Source organism: Scatophagus argus, chromosome 13 (genome assembly GCF_020382885.2).
Source record: "Scatophagus argus isolate fScaArg1 chromosome 13, fScaArg1.pri, whole genome shotgun sequence".
Classification (NCBI taxonomy): Eukaryota; Metazoa; Chordata; class Actinopteri; family Scatophagidae; genus Scatophagus; species Scatophagus argus.
The window spans coordinates 9463412-9483750 of NC_058505.1; the positions used below are offsets into that span (position 1 = coordinate 9463412).

At 41.5% G+C, this 20339-nt stretch overlaps 1 protein-coding gene across 5 annotated transcripts in view; it reads left to right on the top strand.

Moving 5' to 3' along the window:
• The window catches only part of cacna1eb (calcium channel, voltage-dependent, R type, alpha 1E subunit b), a 55135-nt gene that overhangs the window by 22266 nt on the left and 12530 nt on the right, over window positions 1–20339 (top strand). For all 5 annotated transcript variants that reach the window (XM_046408724.1, XM_046408720.1, XM_046408721.1 and 2 more), the window contains 23 exons: window positions 2489–2592; window positions 3342–3500; window positions 4467–4657; window positions 4743–4846; window positions 4937–5052; window positions 6438–6491; window positions 7308–7388; window positions 7493–7702; window positions 7834–7946; window positions 8180–8292; window positions 8451–8582; window positions 8883–8952; window positions 9362–9479; window positions 10502–10569; window positions 10680–10747; window positions 14290–15060; window positions 16045–16319; window positions 16563–16689; window positions 16820–16949; window positions 18445–18504; window positions 18648–18754; window positions 19946–20042; window positions 20138–20298. In XM_046408724.1, coding sequence (XP_046264680.1) covers window positions 2489–2592; window positions 3342–3500; window positions 4467–4657; window positions 4743–4846; window positions 4937–5052; window positions 6438–6491; window positions 7308–7388; window positions 7493–7702; window positions 7834–7946; window positions 8180–8292; window positions 8451–8582; window positions 8883–8952; window positions 9362–9479; window positions 10502–10569; window positions 10680–10747; window positions 14290–15060; window positions 16045–16319; window positions 16563–16689; window positions 16820–16949; window positions 18445–18504; window positions 18648–18754; window positions 19946–20042; window positions 20138–20298 — 3429 coding nt within the window. The remainder of the gene's footprint in view (window positions 1–2488; window positions 2593–3341; window positions 3501–4466; window positions 4658–4742; window positions 4847–4936; window positions 5053–6437; window positions 6492–7307; window positions 7389–7492; window positions 7703–7833; window positions 7947–8179; window positions 8293–8450; window positions 8583–8882; window positions 8953–9361; window positions 9480–10501; window positions 10570–10679; window positions 10748–14289; window positions 15061–16044; window positions 16320–16562; window positions 16690–16819; window positions 16950–18444; window positions 18505–18647; window positions 18755–19945; window positions 20043–20137; window positions 20299–20339) is intronic.

A 20339-nucleotide genomic window follows, 5' to 3' on the forward strand; every position in this document is an offset into this window, starting at 1 on the left:
CGTTGTTATAATAACCATGTGCCTGAAACAACACTAACAATGGAGGACTACTGGTTAGTTTGTGTTTGGTTAGCACTGCTAGTCTGTATGCCAGAATGGTGCTAAATAATTACAAATAAATAATTGACCCTTGAACTTAAAATTCATTTTAACCACCCTTCACACATGGATAACGTTTTGTGTGTGTGTGTGTGTAGTCGTAAAGCATTATGAATGCATCATAATTCACTTTGAATGACCTCATTCATAGAATCTATAAATGTGGACTCCATAGAAAGTGGTCTCCCAGGTCATCTCACGCCACCTCCTTGTTACTCGCCCCTCGGAGTCTCATCCAGAAGCTGAAGATACCCTTTAGTGTCTGTGTGCGATGTGCCTTCCTGTCACAAAGCTTTTGTAACACGTGGTTAACATGAAAGTTTAGGCACAAAAACTAGTTTGTCAGGTTTAGGAAAAGACCAGTGATATTTGGTTTGATGCCAGTCTCCTCCCACTCAGCCCGGACCTCCACCTCTTTTGGGCCGTTCTCGCTTTGTGAACTACGATATGTTTCATCATGCAGTTGCTCTGATCATGTCGTATTAAAGCTGATGGGTGGACACTAGAGGTAGTTTGCAACCCGGTGCGTCTCACACAGACACTGAATTTCTTTAATTAATCTGTAAAAATATATGTAGGATATTGGATGCTGAAAGACTTAGGAAGTGTTGATTTGCATGATTAGTGATTGTGCCAGTGAATTTTGTTTCTGCGGGAAAACAATTTCTAAACCAAACAAAAGAAAATGGCCATGGTGTATGTGCAGGGATGATTCATGAGATACCGCAAGCAGACAGAATATTTGCTTTAATTTTGAGGGAGTCTCCAATGAATTGTTGTATTCAGTGTGCAGCCTTGAAGGTGCTGTGCTGCTGCCTGCTTTTGTTCAAAGTGTTTGGTTTGAAGGCTATTTTCCACCGACTCCTGCTCTTCTGCTCCCACTCTGTCTCAGTGTCTCTCGCTGTGTCATCTCTTTGTCTCACTCACTCACTCACCGAGGCCGTAGTGGCCTTCTGCCTACCCTAAAACCTCCTTAAATGTGCTTGTAAGTTCAACTCAAAAACTTACACTGTTTGACTTATGAGCATACTTAATCACATTTTAGCAAGGAAAGAATAATATACACACTTAAATCATGAAAACCTTTCGATGTGATCCATTTCTTTCGGATTATCCACGAGTGTAATTGTTTGCACATTCAACCTGCACTCATTTTAGTACAGGCGTGGTGGTATGTGGTATGAACAGTGAGCCTTCGCCACTTTGAACATCACTTTCAGGTTTATGCACAGCAGTGTGAACGTGGCCTCACTCATTCACTCGCTCATTCGGCCTCTCTCCCTCCCACTGCTTTCAGGAGAGATTCTGCGTGGGCTTGCACTTGAGTTGCTGCCATGTGCTTTCTACCCCCTGCTCACACACACACACACACACACATACATACATATACCCTCCCCCACATTTCCTAACACTGGCCAAAGATTTTATGAGTTTGTATAGTTGTATCTCTGTGCCTAACAGAGAGAGAGGGAGAGACAAATCTGAGAAATAATTTTGATTTCAAGAATAATTTTCACGACTCAGTCAGAATATTATTTCACAAATTAGCAGTGGACATTGACCTTTTCATCAGTGAAAGCATTATAATTACACATCACTGAACTGGCTTGGTTGATGCTGACTTAAGCTGCAAACTCGAGCCAAATTAAAACGTTTATTTTTTTTTTTGTCTTCTGCAGCACTTGTGTATTGTTTGTGAAAACATCATCTTTTCCTAATTTAAAAAAATTAAGTAAAAATAACACTAAACCTGCCTTTGCCACAGCTACAAGGACGATTCCGAAGCGCTGGTTAGAGATTGCCTCTTGGTTGCTACTGATGCTGTTTTTCAGTGTTTGTGTGTAGGTGGAGGGACATCAATGTGTGCGTGGGCAGATGTGAGTAGAGATGCCTGCCAGGTGTATGTGGCTGTGCATTCTTTGTCTCTCACCATACAAGTCTGCTACACTAAATGGATATACTGTACCGCAGCGTGACGTCAAATCAGTTTGTTTTTTGCCTTTTTATTTTAAAATGACTCATCTCCAAAACTGTCCTTGAGTTTTAGATCCTTTTGCTGCCTTTTACCTGTTTTTTTTTCTTTTTTTTTTTTTCATTGAATATGTCAGACAGGAAAACATTAATCACAAGATAGGAAATAGAGTCATAGTACCAGATTTAGCCACTAATGGTTGTTTTTTAATGTGTCCCTGTTGCATTTTCTCAATTTTAACCCAGATGGGTTTTTTTTCCTTTTAGGCCATCGCAAGTAATAGCTATTCATTTCACTGTATTAACAAAATAATAAAAGAAAGGTAACAATGTGTCTGCCTAGTTCACAATTCTACTGTGAAAAATATCTCTGAATCATATTGTGTGTGTGTGTGTGTGTGTGTGTGTTGTCCATCAGGATCTTGGCCACTGCTGGATCTCACATGAACATCCCAGTTGACCTTCGCACCCTGAGAGCGGTGCGAGTGCTGAGACCTCTCAAACTCGTCTCTGGGATCCCCAGTGAGTCTGTTACTGACCTCTCATCCTTCACTGTAAGGTCAAACAAATCAGTACAGTGCTGCAAATAACAAGCAATTAGAATGTGTGCCTCAGTATTTATAAAATCTTCTCTCTGAAATAAAGTAAATCTCTTTACTGTATTAGAGTGACCATCCAGATCCTTTGTGCTTATATTTTGTAGTCCATAATTTCAAGGTTCCGTTTTAATTTCCCTATTGAGTTTAAATCCCATCAGTTTAGCATTAGTGCTCTATTCATTTTTCCATTAAACAGCTTAAACCCACCTATGTATTTGCCACATGCCGAAGCTGCAAGTCATTGGCACCTTTGGGTATTAAGAACCTGTGAAAAACAGCTTAGACAGGTAGAAACATGTTGAATGATGTGTTGAAAAGCGCCCGTGTTGCAGTTTTTGCCATACAGTTAATTCCTGCCTTTATAAATACAAGACTGCATTCTGTTATGATCATCTTGAGGCAATGAAGTGTAAAAGTTAAACTTGGTGCAGTCGGAGGCCACCAAGTTTGTTCTCTTTAATCTCTTGAATGTTTTGGTGGAATACTTTTGAACTACTTTTTACACATTCAACTGCCATCACTCTGATCATACAAACACATGTCAAGAAAAACAGAAACTGCATACAATGTAAAAAATTCTTTTTTGCAATTTTTTTCCACTAAAGAGAGCTAGTAACCTTTAAAAGCTGTGGTGTCGCTGTTGAACTGGATGTCTTTTTCTTTGTGAATAAGGCCTGCAGATTGTGCTGAAGTCCATCATGAAGGCCATGATCCCGCTGCTCCAGATCGGCCTTCTCTTGTTCTTTGCCATCCTTATGTTCGCCATCATCGGTCTGGAGTTCTACAGCGGGAAGCTTCACCAAACCTGTCTGCCGTCTGTCGACATTCTCGGTACGCTCCACGCAAACTACCAAATCTCTTTCTGTTGCAAGACAAATTAATTGTTTTGCTTTGTGAAGGTCAATATTTGGACACAAGGGAAAAAGTTTCGCATTTGATCCTGATTTAGTGCGATTGTTTTACCAACGTTTTCTCAGTTCTGTGAGACCTTTTGAGTGTATAAGGACAAATTTTGGGTTGATCACCTCGCCATCCGTGGGAAACTTCTGTCCTGAGGTGTGTCGCCTTTTATCACGGTACCAGTACCTTTAGAAGACTATTGTCATGCTTTGCTTTTAGCTTATGTGTGAGAGGTATAGCAAGAGGTATACCAAACGTGTGGTTTACTCATTGTTCTCAAACAGAGGGTTTGAACATCTTTGTTTGAGAACCTGAGGCTTTCGTAGATTACGGGAGCAGTTAGCTCAGAGGTATGATTAGAGCTGTTGCTCGTTGATTTAGCTACTGCCTAATTAGTCAGCAACTACTCTCTAATCTCATGCCACACCACAGCATTTACTGTCATCACCTAACACAACTCCAAGATAGACTGAGATATAAAACCTGAGTAAGTACACGCTATTTAGAGCAAGAATAATGTTTACATATCCCTTCATTCTTTAAAGGTTCCTTAAAATTCAGTGTGTAAAGATAAACATACTCTGCTTTGAATAATAATTTGTATCTGATAAGGCTTGGTCGATACCATTCTCATGTCTGTTTCTAACCCAGACTGGAAACGACTCACTCTGCTCTGTTTGAGTGTATCAACATTGGCCTACCAGCACCTCTAAAGCTGATCATTAACAACCTCAAACAACCATTAAATAGTAGCCACAGGAAAGTCAGAGGTTAAAGTGATCAGCAGTGGCCTGCCCAGACTAAAACATGAATGTTTATTAGTGTGGACATTATTTATGTATATAGTATATCCATCAGCAAAACATCAACAGCTGCTTCATTTTTCTTTTTTTGTAGACAATGAAACTGTCGACTCATCAGAGCTGGCGTTCGCCTGCGGAGTGAGGAAGTGTCCCGACAAGTATGACTGCAACGACACCTGGATCGGGCCCAATGACGGCATCACGCAGTTTGACAACATTCTGTTTGCCGTACTCACCGTCTTCCAGTGCATTACCATGGAGGGATGGACGGCCGTTCTCTATAATGTGAGCTCAAGAGTTCAGTTCAACTGAGACAAATGAACCACAAAACGCCACACAGTCATTGTAACGAATGAATTCTGAATTTCAGACCAACGATGCCTTGGGTCCCACATGGAACTGGATGTACTTCATTCCTCTCATCATTATTGGCTCGTTCTTTGTGTTGAACCTGGTGCTGGGTGTCCTGTCGGGGTGAGTGTGATTCTTCTTGTGCGTATAACACTCGTGTTTCCGTCTTTTATTGCGCTCTATGATGGCAGTTTTTAACGCCTCCCTCTTCAGAGAATTTGCGAAGGAGAGGGAGAGGGTGGAGAACAGGCGAGCCTTCATGAAGCTACGCCGCCAGCAGCAGGTGGAACGAGAACTGAACGGCTACCGGGCTTGGATTGACAGGGCAGGTACTGGGCAGCACAACAACTTCACATCTGCAGACGCGCACTTGTTTAGTCACGTGAGGTATGACGATACACAGGCTTGCAGTGAGTGGGCAGGCAGCTGTTGATGGACGTACAAGAGTGAGTGAGCATGTGATCTTCTAGTTACGGGAGGGTTGCTCTAATCCAGGCATGTCAAACTGGTCCACAGGAGGGCCGGTGTGGCTGCAGGTTTTCTTTCCAACCAAGTAGCAGCACACCAGCCTTGACTCATTTAATCAACTGATCTCCATCTTTAGACAGTTGATTGGTCAAACGGTGTGCTCTTGGTTGGTTGGCACAAAAACCTGCAGCCACACCGGCCCTCCTGTGGACCAGTTTGACATGCCTGCTCTAATTTCTTGATCACCTGAACTCTGTCTAAATTCATTTTGTGAGCTGTGCTGTTTTTCTGCCATCATCGGTGAAGGTTTTGTTCACAAAACACAAATCCTGATGTGTGAAAGCAATCTAACGAACAAAAGCCAATATTGTAAATTGCGTAGATGGGGCTGAAATTATCTGAAAGGATATTACTGATAAGCATGCAAGAGCCGTGGATCAGTTTGAACCTTCTTTGAACCTTCACTTTTTGCCGTCTTTGAAGTTTAATATTTGTATATGTGAAGCATAGAACATATGCATGATAAATTTCAAAGTTAAACATAATAGAAAATGCAGAGCAACGTAACTGTTCCTCCAATTTCAGCGCAAGCTGAATTTCATTATTATTTCGGGAGACAGAATTAAGATGTACAGACACGATTACAATGATTCAAATGGTCAATCTTTTTGCCAACTGATTTTCTGAAGCGATTGCTCTCCTACAGATACTTTCAGAGTTTTTGGACTGACAGTAGAGCGCGTGCCCTGCGCACACACACACACACACACACACACACACGCACACTCACAGAATGCTGTAATGGCATTCTACATTGCTACTCTCCCACGCAAGTAGAGGGTGAGAAAAAGGTGATACTGACTCACTGACTTAAAATTGTGTGCATGTGTGTATGTGTGTGCCTGTGTGTTTACATGCATGTGTGTGTGAGAGATGCGGTGCACATTTATGTGTTCATGGATGTGGGTGAGTGTGGGAAGAGAGAGAGAGAGAGAGAGAGAGAGAGAGAAAGAAAAAAGAAATATTGGGAAAACATAAGAGAGAATAAGAGCTTTCTCTCTGATGAAGGTCACACTGGCCTCTCAAAGCACGTGTTTACATCATTTTGGCCTCAGTTCGTGCAAATGTTTGCAGACATCCTAACCAATGTGATCTGCGCTGTATGTTTCTGTGTCTGATTATTTGAATTGTGCTGTGATGAAAACAAATAAGCCCGTGCATAACCTCCAGTTTTATTGTATTACAGAGGAGGTAATGCTTGCAGAGGAGAATAAAAATTCAGGGAGATCGCCGTTAGATGGTGAGTTCACACACTTTGCACATGGATTTATGATTATTGCATGTTATAAAGGCCACAGAAAATGCTCTGTTAGACGGGATTAATTGGTGTCTGTCTTAACTGCATATTGAAACGTGTAACACCTTGTTCCAGTCAACAGTTTAACCACTTTCATTTCACATGCTGTGGGTAAGCATAGCAACAGCACTACTGCTTGTTTTATCAGTTAAGTCTCACTGGCAAAACTGAAGCCCCCTTTGAGACATACACACTGTTACATAAACATGCTGGCAATTTAACATATCGCTCTCGTGAGTCACTTTTGCCTAAAAATTCATAACAGAAATATGACTGGGATGGATGCTGTTAATTATTATGTTAATTATGAACTGATTTCAATAAACTTTCCATCACACCTTTGTCCTCCAGCAAAGCCACTGCTTCTTCACATGTGTGAGATCTCTAAATAAAGCCATAGCAAACATTTATGCAACTGAATGATAAAAAGAGATCACATCAGCCGATAGATGACGCCAACATCGTTATGTTACTAAACCTTGGGTTAACCTGACAAAAAAACGCAGCCTCTCTCTCTTTGCTCTTTTGGTTTGCCCACGGTGCATCAGTGCTAAATGCTTGCATTGTGAATCAACTGTGAATAAATTTAATTCACGGAGTGTGCACTGGTCTACCCACAGAGTCAGTTTGTCCTGATTACTGTACATAACACAGAACAGTGTAAAAATGGTCATTTCCTTTTTTGTTTTCCTTTGACATTCATGACAATTCAGCATTTCAAAATTTTAATAAACTTAAGTTTTTGTGCAACATTTTCAGTGCTAAAGAGAGCCAGTAAAAAGACAGGAGCTCGACGGGGAGCGCCAGGGGACGAAAAGTTCACAGACATGTCTACAGCCAGTGAGTGAAGAACTTAACCTTTTCGGTGTGTTTAGTTACTCACATATCCTTCTTGTGTTTGAACGATGGTTTCTCTCCTGTGCTTTTCCCTCTTACTTTCCCAGGCATGTCACGATCACGGATGAACTTTCGCAGCGGCCGGCGTGGCCCCGCTGCCTACCTTCGTCGTAAAGAGCGAATGTTGCGCATCTCCATCCGCCGCATGGTGAAGACAGACACTTTCTACTTGATGGTGCTCAGTCTTGTGGCTCTCAACACCATCTGCGTGGCCATCGTCCACCACAACCAGCCCGACTGGCTCACCATCTTCCTCTGTGGGTTTTGTTTTTTACATTACCCAGTGATTTACTACTTCAGGTCATGTCTAAATGACTGCACAGTTTTTGGTGGACAGCTGCCTCCTTCTCCTCTGATTTAATTCCTTTGTTTGTTTCCTCATCTCTAGACTATGCAGAGTTTGTTTTCCTGGGGCTGTTTTTGGCTGAGATGTTTTTGAAAATGTATGGTCTGGGTTTCCGGCTCTACTTCCATTCATCTTTCAACTGCTTTGACTGTGGGGTGAGCTCTCAAGTCTCTGATTCTGACTTCAAATCACGATAGAAAATGAAATTAAAAAATGGACAAAGGAAAAAGTTGAATTGGAAAAATTAGTGTTCAGATCAATAACTGTGCCACATAGATTTTAGAGGGCACTAAAAACACAAGACCGGAATGTCTGCATCAACTCCAATTTACTCTGGATAAAGAATTTTGATCAGATGTTTTTTTGTTGGGTTTAACGTGTTTTGCAGGTTATTGTCGGCAGCATCTTTGAGGTGGTCTGGGGCTTTTTCAGGCCTGGCATGTCTTTTGGGATCAGCGTACTGAGGGCGCTGAGACTCCTGAGAATATTCAAGATCACCAAGTAAGTGGGACAGCATAAAAGTTCACATGAAAAGCAGTCAGCTAAATCAGGCCCAGGCTGTAGCATATTTGTGTGTGTGTGTGTCTTTTTTTTGTTGTTGTTGATTTTTACAGAGCTCTGCTCAAAAAGACAAACAGTCTGTGATTTCTTTCTGTCAGATACTGGGCTTCTCTTAGGAACCTGGTTGTATCCCTCATGAGCTCCATGAAGTCCATCATCAGCCTGCTTTTTCTTCTCTTTCTCTTCATTGTGGTGTTTGCTCTGCTGGGGATGCAGCTTTTTGGAGGAAGGTGAGTAAAGCCTGTCAAAACGGACGTCTTTGCTTCTCAGTCACTGAGAACAACTGTATTCTCTGGCACTGATTTTCACAGAGCGTTTTAACCAACATATCTGATCATGTCGCAGTTTTGAAATGGAAGCTACACCCTGCAAGCCAAACAGCAGTTTTCTTTCAATGGTATCTATGATGAAGAAGAAAGGAAACGACATGTCCGGATAAAAATAGCTCTGCATCCTCCTCCTCCTCTTCTTCTTCCTCCTATTCTTCTTTGGTCATATCTGACCCTGCTTTCTATCTGTCTTCCCTCTAGGTTCATCTTTGAAGATTACACTCCCACCAACTTTGACACATTTCCAGCTGCCATCATGACAGTGTTTCAGGTTTGGCTCCCACAGATCCCCTCGTTCTGCCTGCTCTCCATGACACATTGCACCCTGGGATATTTCTCACCCCAGGCGCAGATTAAACAACTCTGCTCACTCGCTCTCCGCCCCCTGCCTCCGCTATCATCCCACACATCCAGGCACACATATGCGCACATGAATATCAGACAAGTGAAACGTGAATAAATCCACATCAGCTCTGCTACAGCTCTTTCACTGTGAAAGAGTGTTTTGATCAGTGCACATGGTAATTACTGATCTTGCTGCCGTCTTTAACCCCGTATCTTGAACTGGTTTTGCAGATGAGGAATATGTCACCTGTATAATGTATTTTTAGGCCAGTGTTCTCTTGAAAATATGAGCAATGTAATTATTCATGCTAAATATTCTGTGCGTTTGCCTACAGATTTTGACTGGTGAGGACTGGAACGAGGTGATGTATAATGGGATTCGCTCGCAGGGTGGAGTACAGTATGGCATGTGGTCATCCATCTACTTCATAGTGCTTACGCTCTTTGGAAATTGTATCCTTACTGACCCTGCAGAATTGGCCGGGGAGCTCTGATATACAGTAGTGTCTAAATGTGAACATCATCAGAGGGGCAAGAAGTATTCAGATCTTTTACTTCAGTAAAAGTGGTAATTTAAGAATACTCTGTCACAAGGAAAAGTACTGAATTCCAGATTTTGCTTTAGCAAAAGTAAAAAGGTACCACAAAAGTACCACAAAAATGCCAGCAGAATTAATACATTTTACAGAATTGTTGTTACTGCTGCATACGTTTAATGTAGTTAATACACACATCCTATTATATTCAGTGACTACATTTTTTGCTAGAAAAATCTTAAAAGAATAATTTTGCACGTACTCACTTTTTTTTCACAGTTATATGAGACCTCATGTCTCTAAAGTAAATGTGAAGCCGGTTAGCTTAGCATAGCATAAAGACTGGAAATAAGGAGAAACACTTTGCATAGCTTGGTCCTAAATCTAACAAAATCCACCCATCAGCACCTCTAAAGATTTATTTATTTTACATGTTGTGTCTCATTAGCTGTTCCTAACCAAGAAAAAACAGATGAGTTGCCAATTCTGGTCCAGAATTGTCATTTTTAATGGATTAAACAAACAAGATACAATGAAGTGTGTTATTTAAATACAGGGAATCAAAGGAAATGGGTCAAATTTGTGGGGGTCAAATTGTTCCCAGGATTCAGGGAACAGAATATGATCTGGAGGAACATTCACATATGACACCAAACATCATCTTTGAACAAAGACAATGGTTATGATCCCTCCTCACAATTATGACCGTGATATCATGTGACTGATGCTCTGCGCTAACACATGATCAGGCTTAAGCCATCGCTATTCACTGATGAAGACCACGAGAGAAGAAATTAGACTTCGGAACTCAAAATCAGTTTAAGCCTTATCGATAAGCATTTGAATGAAAGTGAGAAGGGAACAGAAACCCTGATGGAGCACAAACCCTGATAGGTCACCACAGTTTGGTGTGTTTGTTCTTAACTGCCTTCCTAACAGACACACTGCTAAACGTCTTCTTGGCCATCGCTGTGGATAATCTGGCCAATGCACAGGAACTGACAAAAGTTTGTACAGTTTTTATCACAGTTATGGCCAATGAAATATTGCAATTGTATAGCGCACACCTTCAGTTGTGTAGAGCTCATTAAATGTGTACATTCATTGGATCTTTAAGGATGAAGAGGAGGAAGAGGAGTTCTTCAACCAGAGATATGCCAGAGGCAGAGACGGCCTTATATCTGAGTAAGTTATTGTTCACGAGCCAGCAAATCAAAAATGCCATTTTAGGATGAGTTGCCAAGAGCACTATCACTAGCACTTAGCTGTGAGTGTTCGACTGTTTCTCAGATCAAATCTCCTCCTGAGCAAATGGAAAACTCAGACCAGGCCGAAAATTTGTCATGATTCCTCAAATTTGCTGTTTGCAGCAGATTCAAGTAGTGGAGTCAGACTTACTTAACATACAGTACAGATGCTGGGAGAACTGGTGATGATCCTGAAACTGATCATTGTGCTATTTATGTTAAAGGGTGTAGAAGATGTTTAAAACCAGTAGGGTCTGGCCGACAAGATAAACATTTCCACGATGTCATTGATTGTGGACTCTCTGAGAACCAGTTCCTTCAGTTGCATGGAGAATGCAGTGTTAGAAAGGCATGTTTAAGGTGTTAATGACATAATTCTGAATGTGCCTGATTTCAAAGCATGACCCCTTACAGGCTGATTTTGCAGCACCACTGAAACCTGTGATTGGTAACAGGCAGTGTCTTTTGTTAATGAGAGTAATTACCCGCTCATCGTTTCCTGTTCCTTTCAATGACCTGGTGGCTTGCCCCACCGGTCTGGTGATCCGGTAAGTCAGGAGGAGGAAAAGGGCAGAAGGTATTTTACGTCGATTGTTGGGAACAGTGAGAAGTCTCAGTGTGTCACTCTGCTGGAAGGAGGCACACTTCGGAACGTGTCAGATTTTGACCAAGATTCACGACTTAGTATGACTCCATCTGATCAGCATCGCCACTGCGACAATGGTGTTACAGCAGGGAGGGAAATAATTACTACAGTACATGACACATCAGGGGTATCAGCTATGTAAAGTGACCAATTCCCAAAAGAGCTGCTGATACTCGAGTGTACTGCTGGGACACATGTCTCATTGAGAGCACCAGCCCAGCTTCATTAGGACTGTACTAATGTTGCACATTTTACACATTTTTATTTACATTACTATCTACATATGCTAAAAGATATCACATGATTCTAGATTGATAAATGAGTTTTTCCTTCTGAACAGATGGACCTTTATTTGTCGCTCATGCCAAAATAACATGAAAATCAGCCTTTTGTTGCAGTAATGAACTTGAGTGAAATGGTTGATTATTTCTAAACCTCGGGACAAATTATAGCTATTGTGAAAAGAATAACGTGAAATTTGTTGATTCTTGAATTAGATAGGTTTTGCTTTTCTGCATTCAGCTCTTCAAGTGTTTCTAAAACACTTTGTGCTGGCAGCTGCACTAATAAAAACAAACTGGAATGAATAAATGTTCACTGTGAAAAATAACTTCTTTTTTTTTTTGCCATATCTAAACACCAGAGACACCACACACCTATTTGAACACAGGAAACATTTATATGACTGCAGGCAATATGCTTACATGATTTGGTACCTGAAGATGCATGAATTCAGGGCGACTCCTTGACAGTTTCTAAAATCATATATTAATGATAGAAACCGAGGCTGGCTCTACACTGGGGCACGAGGGGGCAATGCCCACCCAAATAAATGTCTTGGCCCCTCAAATCAACATTTTAGAAGTTGAAAATATACTCAATATAAAAAAAAATATACTCACAAAATTAATGTATTACAAGTTGACAAAATTATCTGCAGTAGCGGAAAAATCCACCGAAAAAGGGACACGATACAGTATCAGGTCCCTCTCATCTCTCTGCACCTCCGCTGTGTATCTTCAGGTTTCAGCACGGCCACGGACTTGTTGCGTTCAATTACACTCGGAAAATTACCTTTCATTTTTTTCCTCTCTCCCTTAAGTAGCTGATGTACTTACCCAGAAGTATTTACAAGAAGAAGAAGAAGTATAAATGCTCGAAAGACATCCAAAAAAACATCAACTTATTGTGTCCAGCCATGCAGTGAAACACGTTTTCCTTCCTTTCCCAGATCTTTCCAAGTTCCGAGTGTAAATGAACGCAGCAGAAGCAGCGGCGTTATCTCAGGCACACCAGGCTGTAGTTCTGCGCTGTTTTGTTTCAAATAATCACAGCAGTTTTTACAAAGCCAGCTTACTTATTTTCCACTCCAGCTTTCAGCAGCTCTCAAAGAGAAAGTTGATGCTGTGTAATGCATCCATTTTTCAGAGCTTTTAAAAAGTGTGATAGTAGTAGCAATGATGCTGCTGTTTGTACATCAGAGACAGCAGCTAACATAACTAATACTTTAGCATCAGCAAGCACTGCTTCTCCTGTACCTTCCCCAACAAGTGCTGCCCCAAAGCAGCCTGCTCAGCTACCTAACCCAATTCAATGAAAAAAACACTGTTACTATAAGCACAGGGGAAAAACAGTGCTGGAGCATGATGTGTACGCATGATGCCCCCTTCACATTTCTGACTGACCCCTCATATATGCCTGCCTAGAACCGGCCCTGATAGAAACATATTTTGGTTTTTGTGTAGCAGGTCTCTAACAATTATATTACAGAGAAAAGACAAAAACAAACAATTTATGAGGCAAAAAAAACCCCCAAAAAACGTGGATATATGTCCACATAGTGAGAAAAAAGGCAATCACCTACGTACTGATCAGTGAAAGGTAACCGTGACAGTGAATGTATCATTTGTCCGTTACATATTTGAATGTTAGTCTTGTATGTGCTGCAGCTGTCAAGATTCTGATTTTGATGTGTATTACAGTGCTTTTCTGCTTCCATCACATTGTCTTGTTTTTATGCCTGTTATGTGACACTGACCAAAATGCGACGCTGACTCAGCTTTGGAAGCTATTTGAGCCTTAAAACTTAAATGAAGAATAATATTTAATGTAAAAAGTCATAAAATTTAGTCTTCTTTTAATTAAACATCTACATCATTGTTCTTAAAGTACTGATTTTAGTCCCTTCTAAACCTCTAAACTCTAAACTAAACTGGATAAACTTTAGTTCGCTTCCACTTTGCATATTTTGTTCTGTGTCACACCAAATGTTCTGTGTATGTTGTAAAACACTAATGTCTTGTTTTCAAATAATCACTCATTGATTACATGGACAACTAAAGAATCTGAATACCAGTAAGTATAATTGTATGCATCTCTGTCTCACCGAATTTCTCCCTTGAGTTTTTCCCACTCAATTGAGATTTTTTTTTTTTTTTATGTCATGCTCTGTTTCTACTTAAATCTTGCACCTTACCTTTTTCTTGTTGGTGTTGTGGGGTTTTTTTTCTTTTATTTGTTCTTAACCTCTCAGGTGTTTTCATTTTTTTTTTTCGTTTTTTGGGTGTATTTGTATTATTTAGCTTGAAGTATTTTGCTCATTTTTTATCATGGGAATTTTTTTGTGTCACTAGTCAACTAACACTGTAAATTCACAGAAAAGGTTTCTCCTTTTCTTGCAAATTTTATTTAAATTGTTTGAATATTCTTTTATAGAACTGCTATGCCAAATTGACCTTTGTCTTGATCCTTTTTTGTCACCAATTCCTTAAATCTGGACATGTTGTTGCCTCGTGCTGATACGAAATATTGATATGTAATATTGTGGTCCTCAGTGGGAGGAGAAGACCCTACCTATACAGGAAACGTGCCATCCACCGAGGCCGACCAAACTTTCCAGATGAGCCCGATGGTGCAACAGGAGCTGCAGACGAACAACCCCTCAACGGTTCAAACGCCTTCTCCAACCGCCGTGAGAGGAGGAGAAAGGTTAACATGTCAGTGTGGGAGCAGAGAGCAAACCAGCTACGCAAACGTCGCCAGATGGCAAGCAGAGAGGAGCTGTTTGGCAGTCCTACGGAGGACACCATCGAAACTCCCACCGCAACCCACCACGCCACCACCCTCTCCCCTGAGGCCAGCCCAGCTCACCTGCCTGAGTCTCCAATGTCTGTTGGGATGCCCCTCCCAGAGCCACCCATGTCCATCTCCATCCCCATCCCTGAGCCGCCAGAGGCTGAGCCTCTGGTCAACCTGAGTGAGGAGAAAACAGGAGGAGCTAACCACCGAACCACAGGTGGGGGCAGGCACAGGATGGCCCGCAAGTTCAGACCCAGTCAGGGGCCGGACGAAGGGGCGCGACACAGACGGCACCGTCACCGTGAAGCTCGCCCTGAAGCCAAAAGTCTGGACTGTACCCAGTCACCACACGAGGTGCTGCAAATCAGACGGTCGCTAAGCCAGGAGAGGAAGATGCTGGACGAGAGGGAGGAGAAGGAAGAAAGAGAAGAGAGAGAGAATGCAGAGGGAGAAGGAGGGTCAGTCCAAGATGATTGTGGAACATGCATTATTAACCCATATGCCGAAGTTGGAGAAGATTGTAGAAGGTAAGGCTGTTCTCATGCATGTCTTGATGAAGAGATTTCCAAAGAGGGATTATAAGATTTCTCATGAACTTTTTAACCTCATTCTGCCTTTGTATTTTATCCCTTTTCTTGTTGTAGGACATTATCTGTTAAAGGCCCACTTTACTGAAATGTCACTGAAATGTCACTTTTTACCCTGAAAGATAAATCATATCTCTTTTGCTTTATTCTTTTAAAAGATAGCTTCACATGGTATAAGTCTATCTTAAATCTTTATTCACATGCCCACATGTACATTGAAAAAAAGATTTTAGCAGCTGTAATCCCTCTACATATCCATCCTGACTGCAAAGAAGTCTGATCATTGGAGGAGAGTGTTGGCTTCAGAAGTCTGGGTCAAGTGTGTATGTCAAGTTAGTTTTCTGTACAAATTTCCCTCATTTTGTTTTCTTGAACGATGTTGGTGATACAAAGCAGTTGATATTAAAAAGAGAGTAACTAAAAGAAATCTACTTGCTGAAGCCTCATATTGCTTCGTTTGAACTTTGTCCCACATATCTTCTTCATCCCATTTGGAATGAAACTCTTTGCGTCCGGTATGGAGAAGAAGAACAATTTCAGCAACAAATAAGACTTAAAATGTGCATGTTAGGCTGTGAATATTGTTTTAGGACAGACTTGAAATAATGTGGCCCTAGTTCAGTCCCAGCTGACAACTTTTTTATCTTTCCCTGCTTTTCCTGTTTGCCTCTTCACCCGTCACTTTCCCATCAAGGCAAAAAAATGCCCAGACTTCAATCTGCTAGCCATTCTGCTAGCTCAGCTAAAAACACTGAGCGATTAGAAGACAGGATCCAGGGGAAATATCCAGTGATATCTCAGAAGAAAGTTTATCAAATTGTTATACAACAGCATAAGAACAGTACAAATATACAAGAGCTTTTACACAGGTCTTTCTACAGGAAAGATTTTCCAAGCTCAGTGGTCTTTTCTTCCCCATTGCAGAGCTGCCAGTACAGACATTCCTGATCCTCCCCAGTGTGAGCAGCTGCTGGACTGTACCTGGTCCGAGCAAGGTGGAGGCGGGAACACGGACCAGTACGACCCCCTGTGCCCAAACGTCCCAGTGGAGCAAGCCTTAGAGGCTACCGAGTTCACTGTGAGAGCCATCGAGTCTGAGAGCCGCCCGGTCTCCATCAAACGTAACAAGTCCAACCTTGAGGGAAGTGTGGCGATTGAAATGTCTGCACAACCGCTGTTGGAGCTCACACCCATGACAGGTAACTGTCACTGCAGTCCCACTCCTTCACTGTACATCACAGAGTGCGATTTAGTGTCAGAATCACTCTGGATCACCTTGTGTAGGTGTTTCTGACATCCGCTAAGAGTGCCACTCTTGCAGTCGTTTTCTGATGAATCCATTGTGCCAGTGACTCACGTTGCTCTTTCTTTGTCGTAGCTGTTCATGTACCGCCAAAAGCATTTTTTTTTCTCTTCTCTCACACCTCTGTCTGGTGTTTTAGTGAACAGTAAAGAGCTGGAGGCATACCACTCTGACCAGAGAGACGAGGAGACGGAGGAGGAGGAACCTCCACCTCCTCCCAAAGTTGTAGCTCCAGACAGCATGTTCATCTTCAAGGCTTCTAACCCGTAAGACGCTACAACATCCACTAAATCACTGAATGTCAAATGAAATGCAGTAGTGTTTGATTTTCAGGCTGCTTGTGTACGCTCGCTCATCAATCAACAATTAACATCTTCCCCATCGTTGATCACGCAGCATCAGGAGGATTTGTCACTATGTGGTCACTCTGCGATACTTTGAGATGACCATCCTTCTCGTGATCGTGGCGAGCAGCATCGCACTGGCTGCTGAGGACCCCGTGTGCACCAATTCAGACCGCAACAAGGTGAGATCAAAATACATCTCTATTCTATATGATGTTACAACAACCAGAAACTCTTTACCAGCTGCATTTCATTGTAGGTGAGTTTAAGAACTGTAGCCTGCAACAAGCTAGTTTGTATAACTTGTTAACCACATGTGCAGGTAAACGTGTTCGTAGGTTTTCCGAGCTGAAATCGCACTCACAAGCTGGGTGAAATGACATCATAGAGAGGGACAAGATGTGTAAACTGTTCAAATGTGGTTAACTGCGCTCACTCCTCAAAGCCATTCATGGGGTAGCACTCGTTTGTACATACGAAAAGGGACGGAAGTAATTGTGTGACAAATCAAAGAAGAGATCTTGAGATGAGTTAAAATAGTTGTCTGTAAGTTCTTTAACATCAATACAACTTATAACATCCTCTGTTCTCTGACCTCCGAAAACACCAGAAAAAAACTTTTAACAGGGGAAAAAAACTGAGGAAATTTTAGGAAGTGCAACAGAGGCAACAGGGATCCCCCTTCTAAGAAATGTACAGGCCACCATAGTAAAAGGACAACATGTGCACAAATACTGTTTGTGTGTTGTAATGTCATCCACATTCACAGCACCTTAAAGAAGCTGTGGAAGTCTGAAGTATCAACTGATTTATTCAGCAGTCTTAAATTAGTCTAAGTGATACAAAGGCTAACTATCAGCCATTGGCATTGCACCAGAGCATTCTGATGGTGTTACACTGACCTCAGGCCAGTGCTAAAGTTACAACAGGGTGTTCATGAACCTGCTAGTTTAGGACCACCTTTTTTTACAAATCTTTTAGCATTCAGGTTGACTGTTTGATCTCAAGTTGACATAACACTGTGTCAGCAACAGTGTGTCGTGACACATTTAGTTTCACGCACATGTAAGGTGAGAATCAGCAGCTCCGCCTGGGAAATAGCTGTGCAGTTTGTTTTTCACAGCTTTTCACGACTCAGTATCATTGGAAGCGTTAAGAGTGACTGAATAAGCACAAGTTAGAGAGAGAGAGATACGGAGTGAGGGTCCACATTCTCATTGCTGAAATGTCTTCATACTGTCCTGTCAGTCGTTTCCTGTCCTTGGGACGCCTCTAACATCACCACAAGTCAGGATATCTTGTTCTCTGCTGCACCAGTTGTGTACATTGTTTTCAGATCTGTCCTTTCTGTGTTCAGAAACTCAGTGACAATGTACTGCTAAATTCCTGGAGTACCTTTTCAAGGAGCCACACTAGTGTCCTAAATGCATACTACACTATATAGGCAAAAGTATCCAGACATACCTCTTTATGGGGCTGTCTTTCAAGGGTTGGGCTGGGTCCTCCTGAAGAGAAATCTGAATGCTTCAGCTTATCAAGACATTTTGAACAATGGAGTGAAGTGGATATTTGGGACACACACACACACACACACACACGCACAGTATTCACCCTCAAAAAAGTATTTTTTGCTAAATAAATTTTAATTTATATTTTATATGTCTGTAAATTATCCAGGTCCTCCGTTATTTTGATTATGTCTTCACTGGGGTGTTCACCTTTGAAATGATCATCAAGGTGCGTAACTGAAACAAATATTTTCTGTAGTTTGTTGGCATCAGATCAAACTTTCGAAGAATTGAACTTCCTCCAGATCTAAGCGTTTGTGCACTTGGACTGTTCTCTTTATGTGTCCGTGTGGGTGTGTGTTTGTCCTCCAGATGATAGACCAGGGTCTCATTCTTCACGACGGCTCTTATTTCCGAGACATGTGGAACATCCTGGACTTCATTGTGGTGGTGGGAGCTCTGATTGCCTTTGCTCTGACGTGAGTCACTATATGTTGCTGCCTGCCGATGACTAACGACTGACTCACTGCAGCAAGTAATTTTCTGTGCATACAGTATTGTTATTAAAGACCTTCACTCAACGACAGTTTTCTTGCAGAATGGCAGTCTGCTTTAAGGACAAAGGGGCAGCTTTAAAACTGCACATATGGAGGCCTGCATGGTCCTGTGCAGTGTGTAACTTAGCGCTCCTACAAAAAGAGGAAAAGTACATGTGGCTGGAGTGTGTCTTGATGCTAAAAAGCCACTATGGTGTTTCCTTCCGTCATTCCTAGCATGAGTGTGACGGATAACATACTGAGCCTTTTGTGCCTTTTGTTGTACTGTAGGGGACTGTATTGTATGTTATTTTCTCTGTTGTGAGTGTAACTGTGATCCTCTGAGCTTTGTTCACGGTGTATCTCTCTTTATGCCTCAATTTTTCTCTGTTGTTCCTATGGATTTTGTCACTGTTGGGGCTACCAGGAATGTGATGGGGTAAAAATTTCAGTCACACTAAATGTAAACGTCTCGCATAAGCTTTTCATGTAGTTATTTTAATTTCATATGTGTGGTTTTTACTCTTTGTATTGAATGTGTTTTTGTTTTATTGTTGCGTCATTGAAATTTCACCAAACTGCAGAGCCAAGCAGGTGTCAAGGTGAAATTTTTGATAAGTACACTCTTCAAAAAATACCTCTGCCTTCTAAGTAATGTTTTGTACCTTCATATTACCTGATTCGTTTCATCAAATTATTATTTTTTTTCAAGTTCAAGCTTTGGTTTACAAAGTACAAATAGAGTGAATACAGGAATTTAATGCTATGCCCTTCACAGAATAAATTCAGTTATTTGAGGGCAGAAAAAAGCTTCTAACTTATAACAGTATGGAATAAAGTGTAACTTTTTAGGACATAAATTCTGAACGCACGTGAATTTGTTCTTCATTTTTGCTCACAAGTATTTTATTCAAAGGTACAAACTGCACATATTTTCAACATTTTTACATCCTGTGACACCTGCTGGGCTCCGTATAAACACACTTAAGGTGAAGTTCTGTTTCTCATTGTGCTTTTGTCATATGCACCTGTGTCGACAACTGGCTTTTACACAGTTTTAAATGTGTCTATGCCATGTGTCCTTTTGCATTAGCATCTATTATATTCCTAAGTGCTTTATTTCAATGTCAACAGAAACAACAAAGGCAGAGACATTAAGACAATAAAGTCCCTCAGAGTTCTGAGAGTTCTGCGGCCTCTGAAAACCATCAAGAGGCTCCCTAAACTCAAAGTATGGCATCTTCAAACACTCTCCAGTATTTTGGTTTTTGGAGTTATTTTGCAGATCTCTGACAGATTGTACTTTCTGTGCCGTCATCTCCCCAGGCTGTTTTTGACTGTGTGGTCACATCTCTGAAGAACGTCTTCAACATCCTCATTGTGTACCAGCTCTTCATGTTTATCTTTGCTGTCATTGCGGTGCAGCTCTTCAAGGGGAAGTTCTTCTATTGCACCGACAGCTCCATGAATACAGAGAAGGAATGCCAGTAAGTGGATGTGTCCTTATCAGTTAAAAGCAGCAATACCA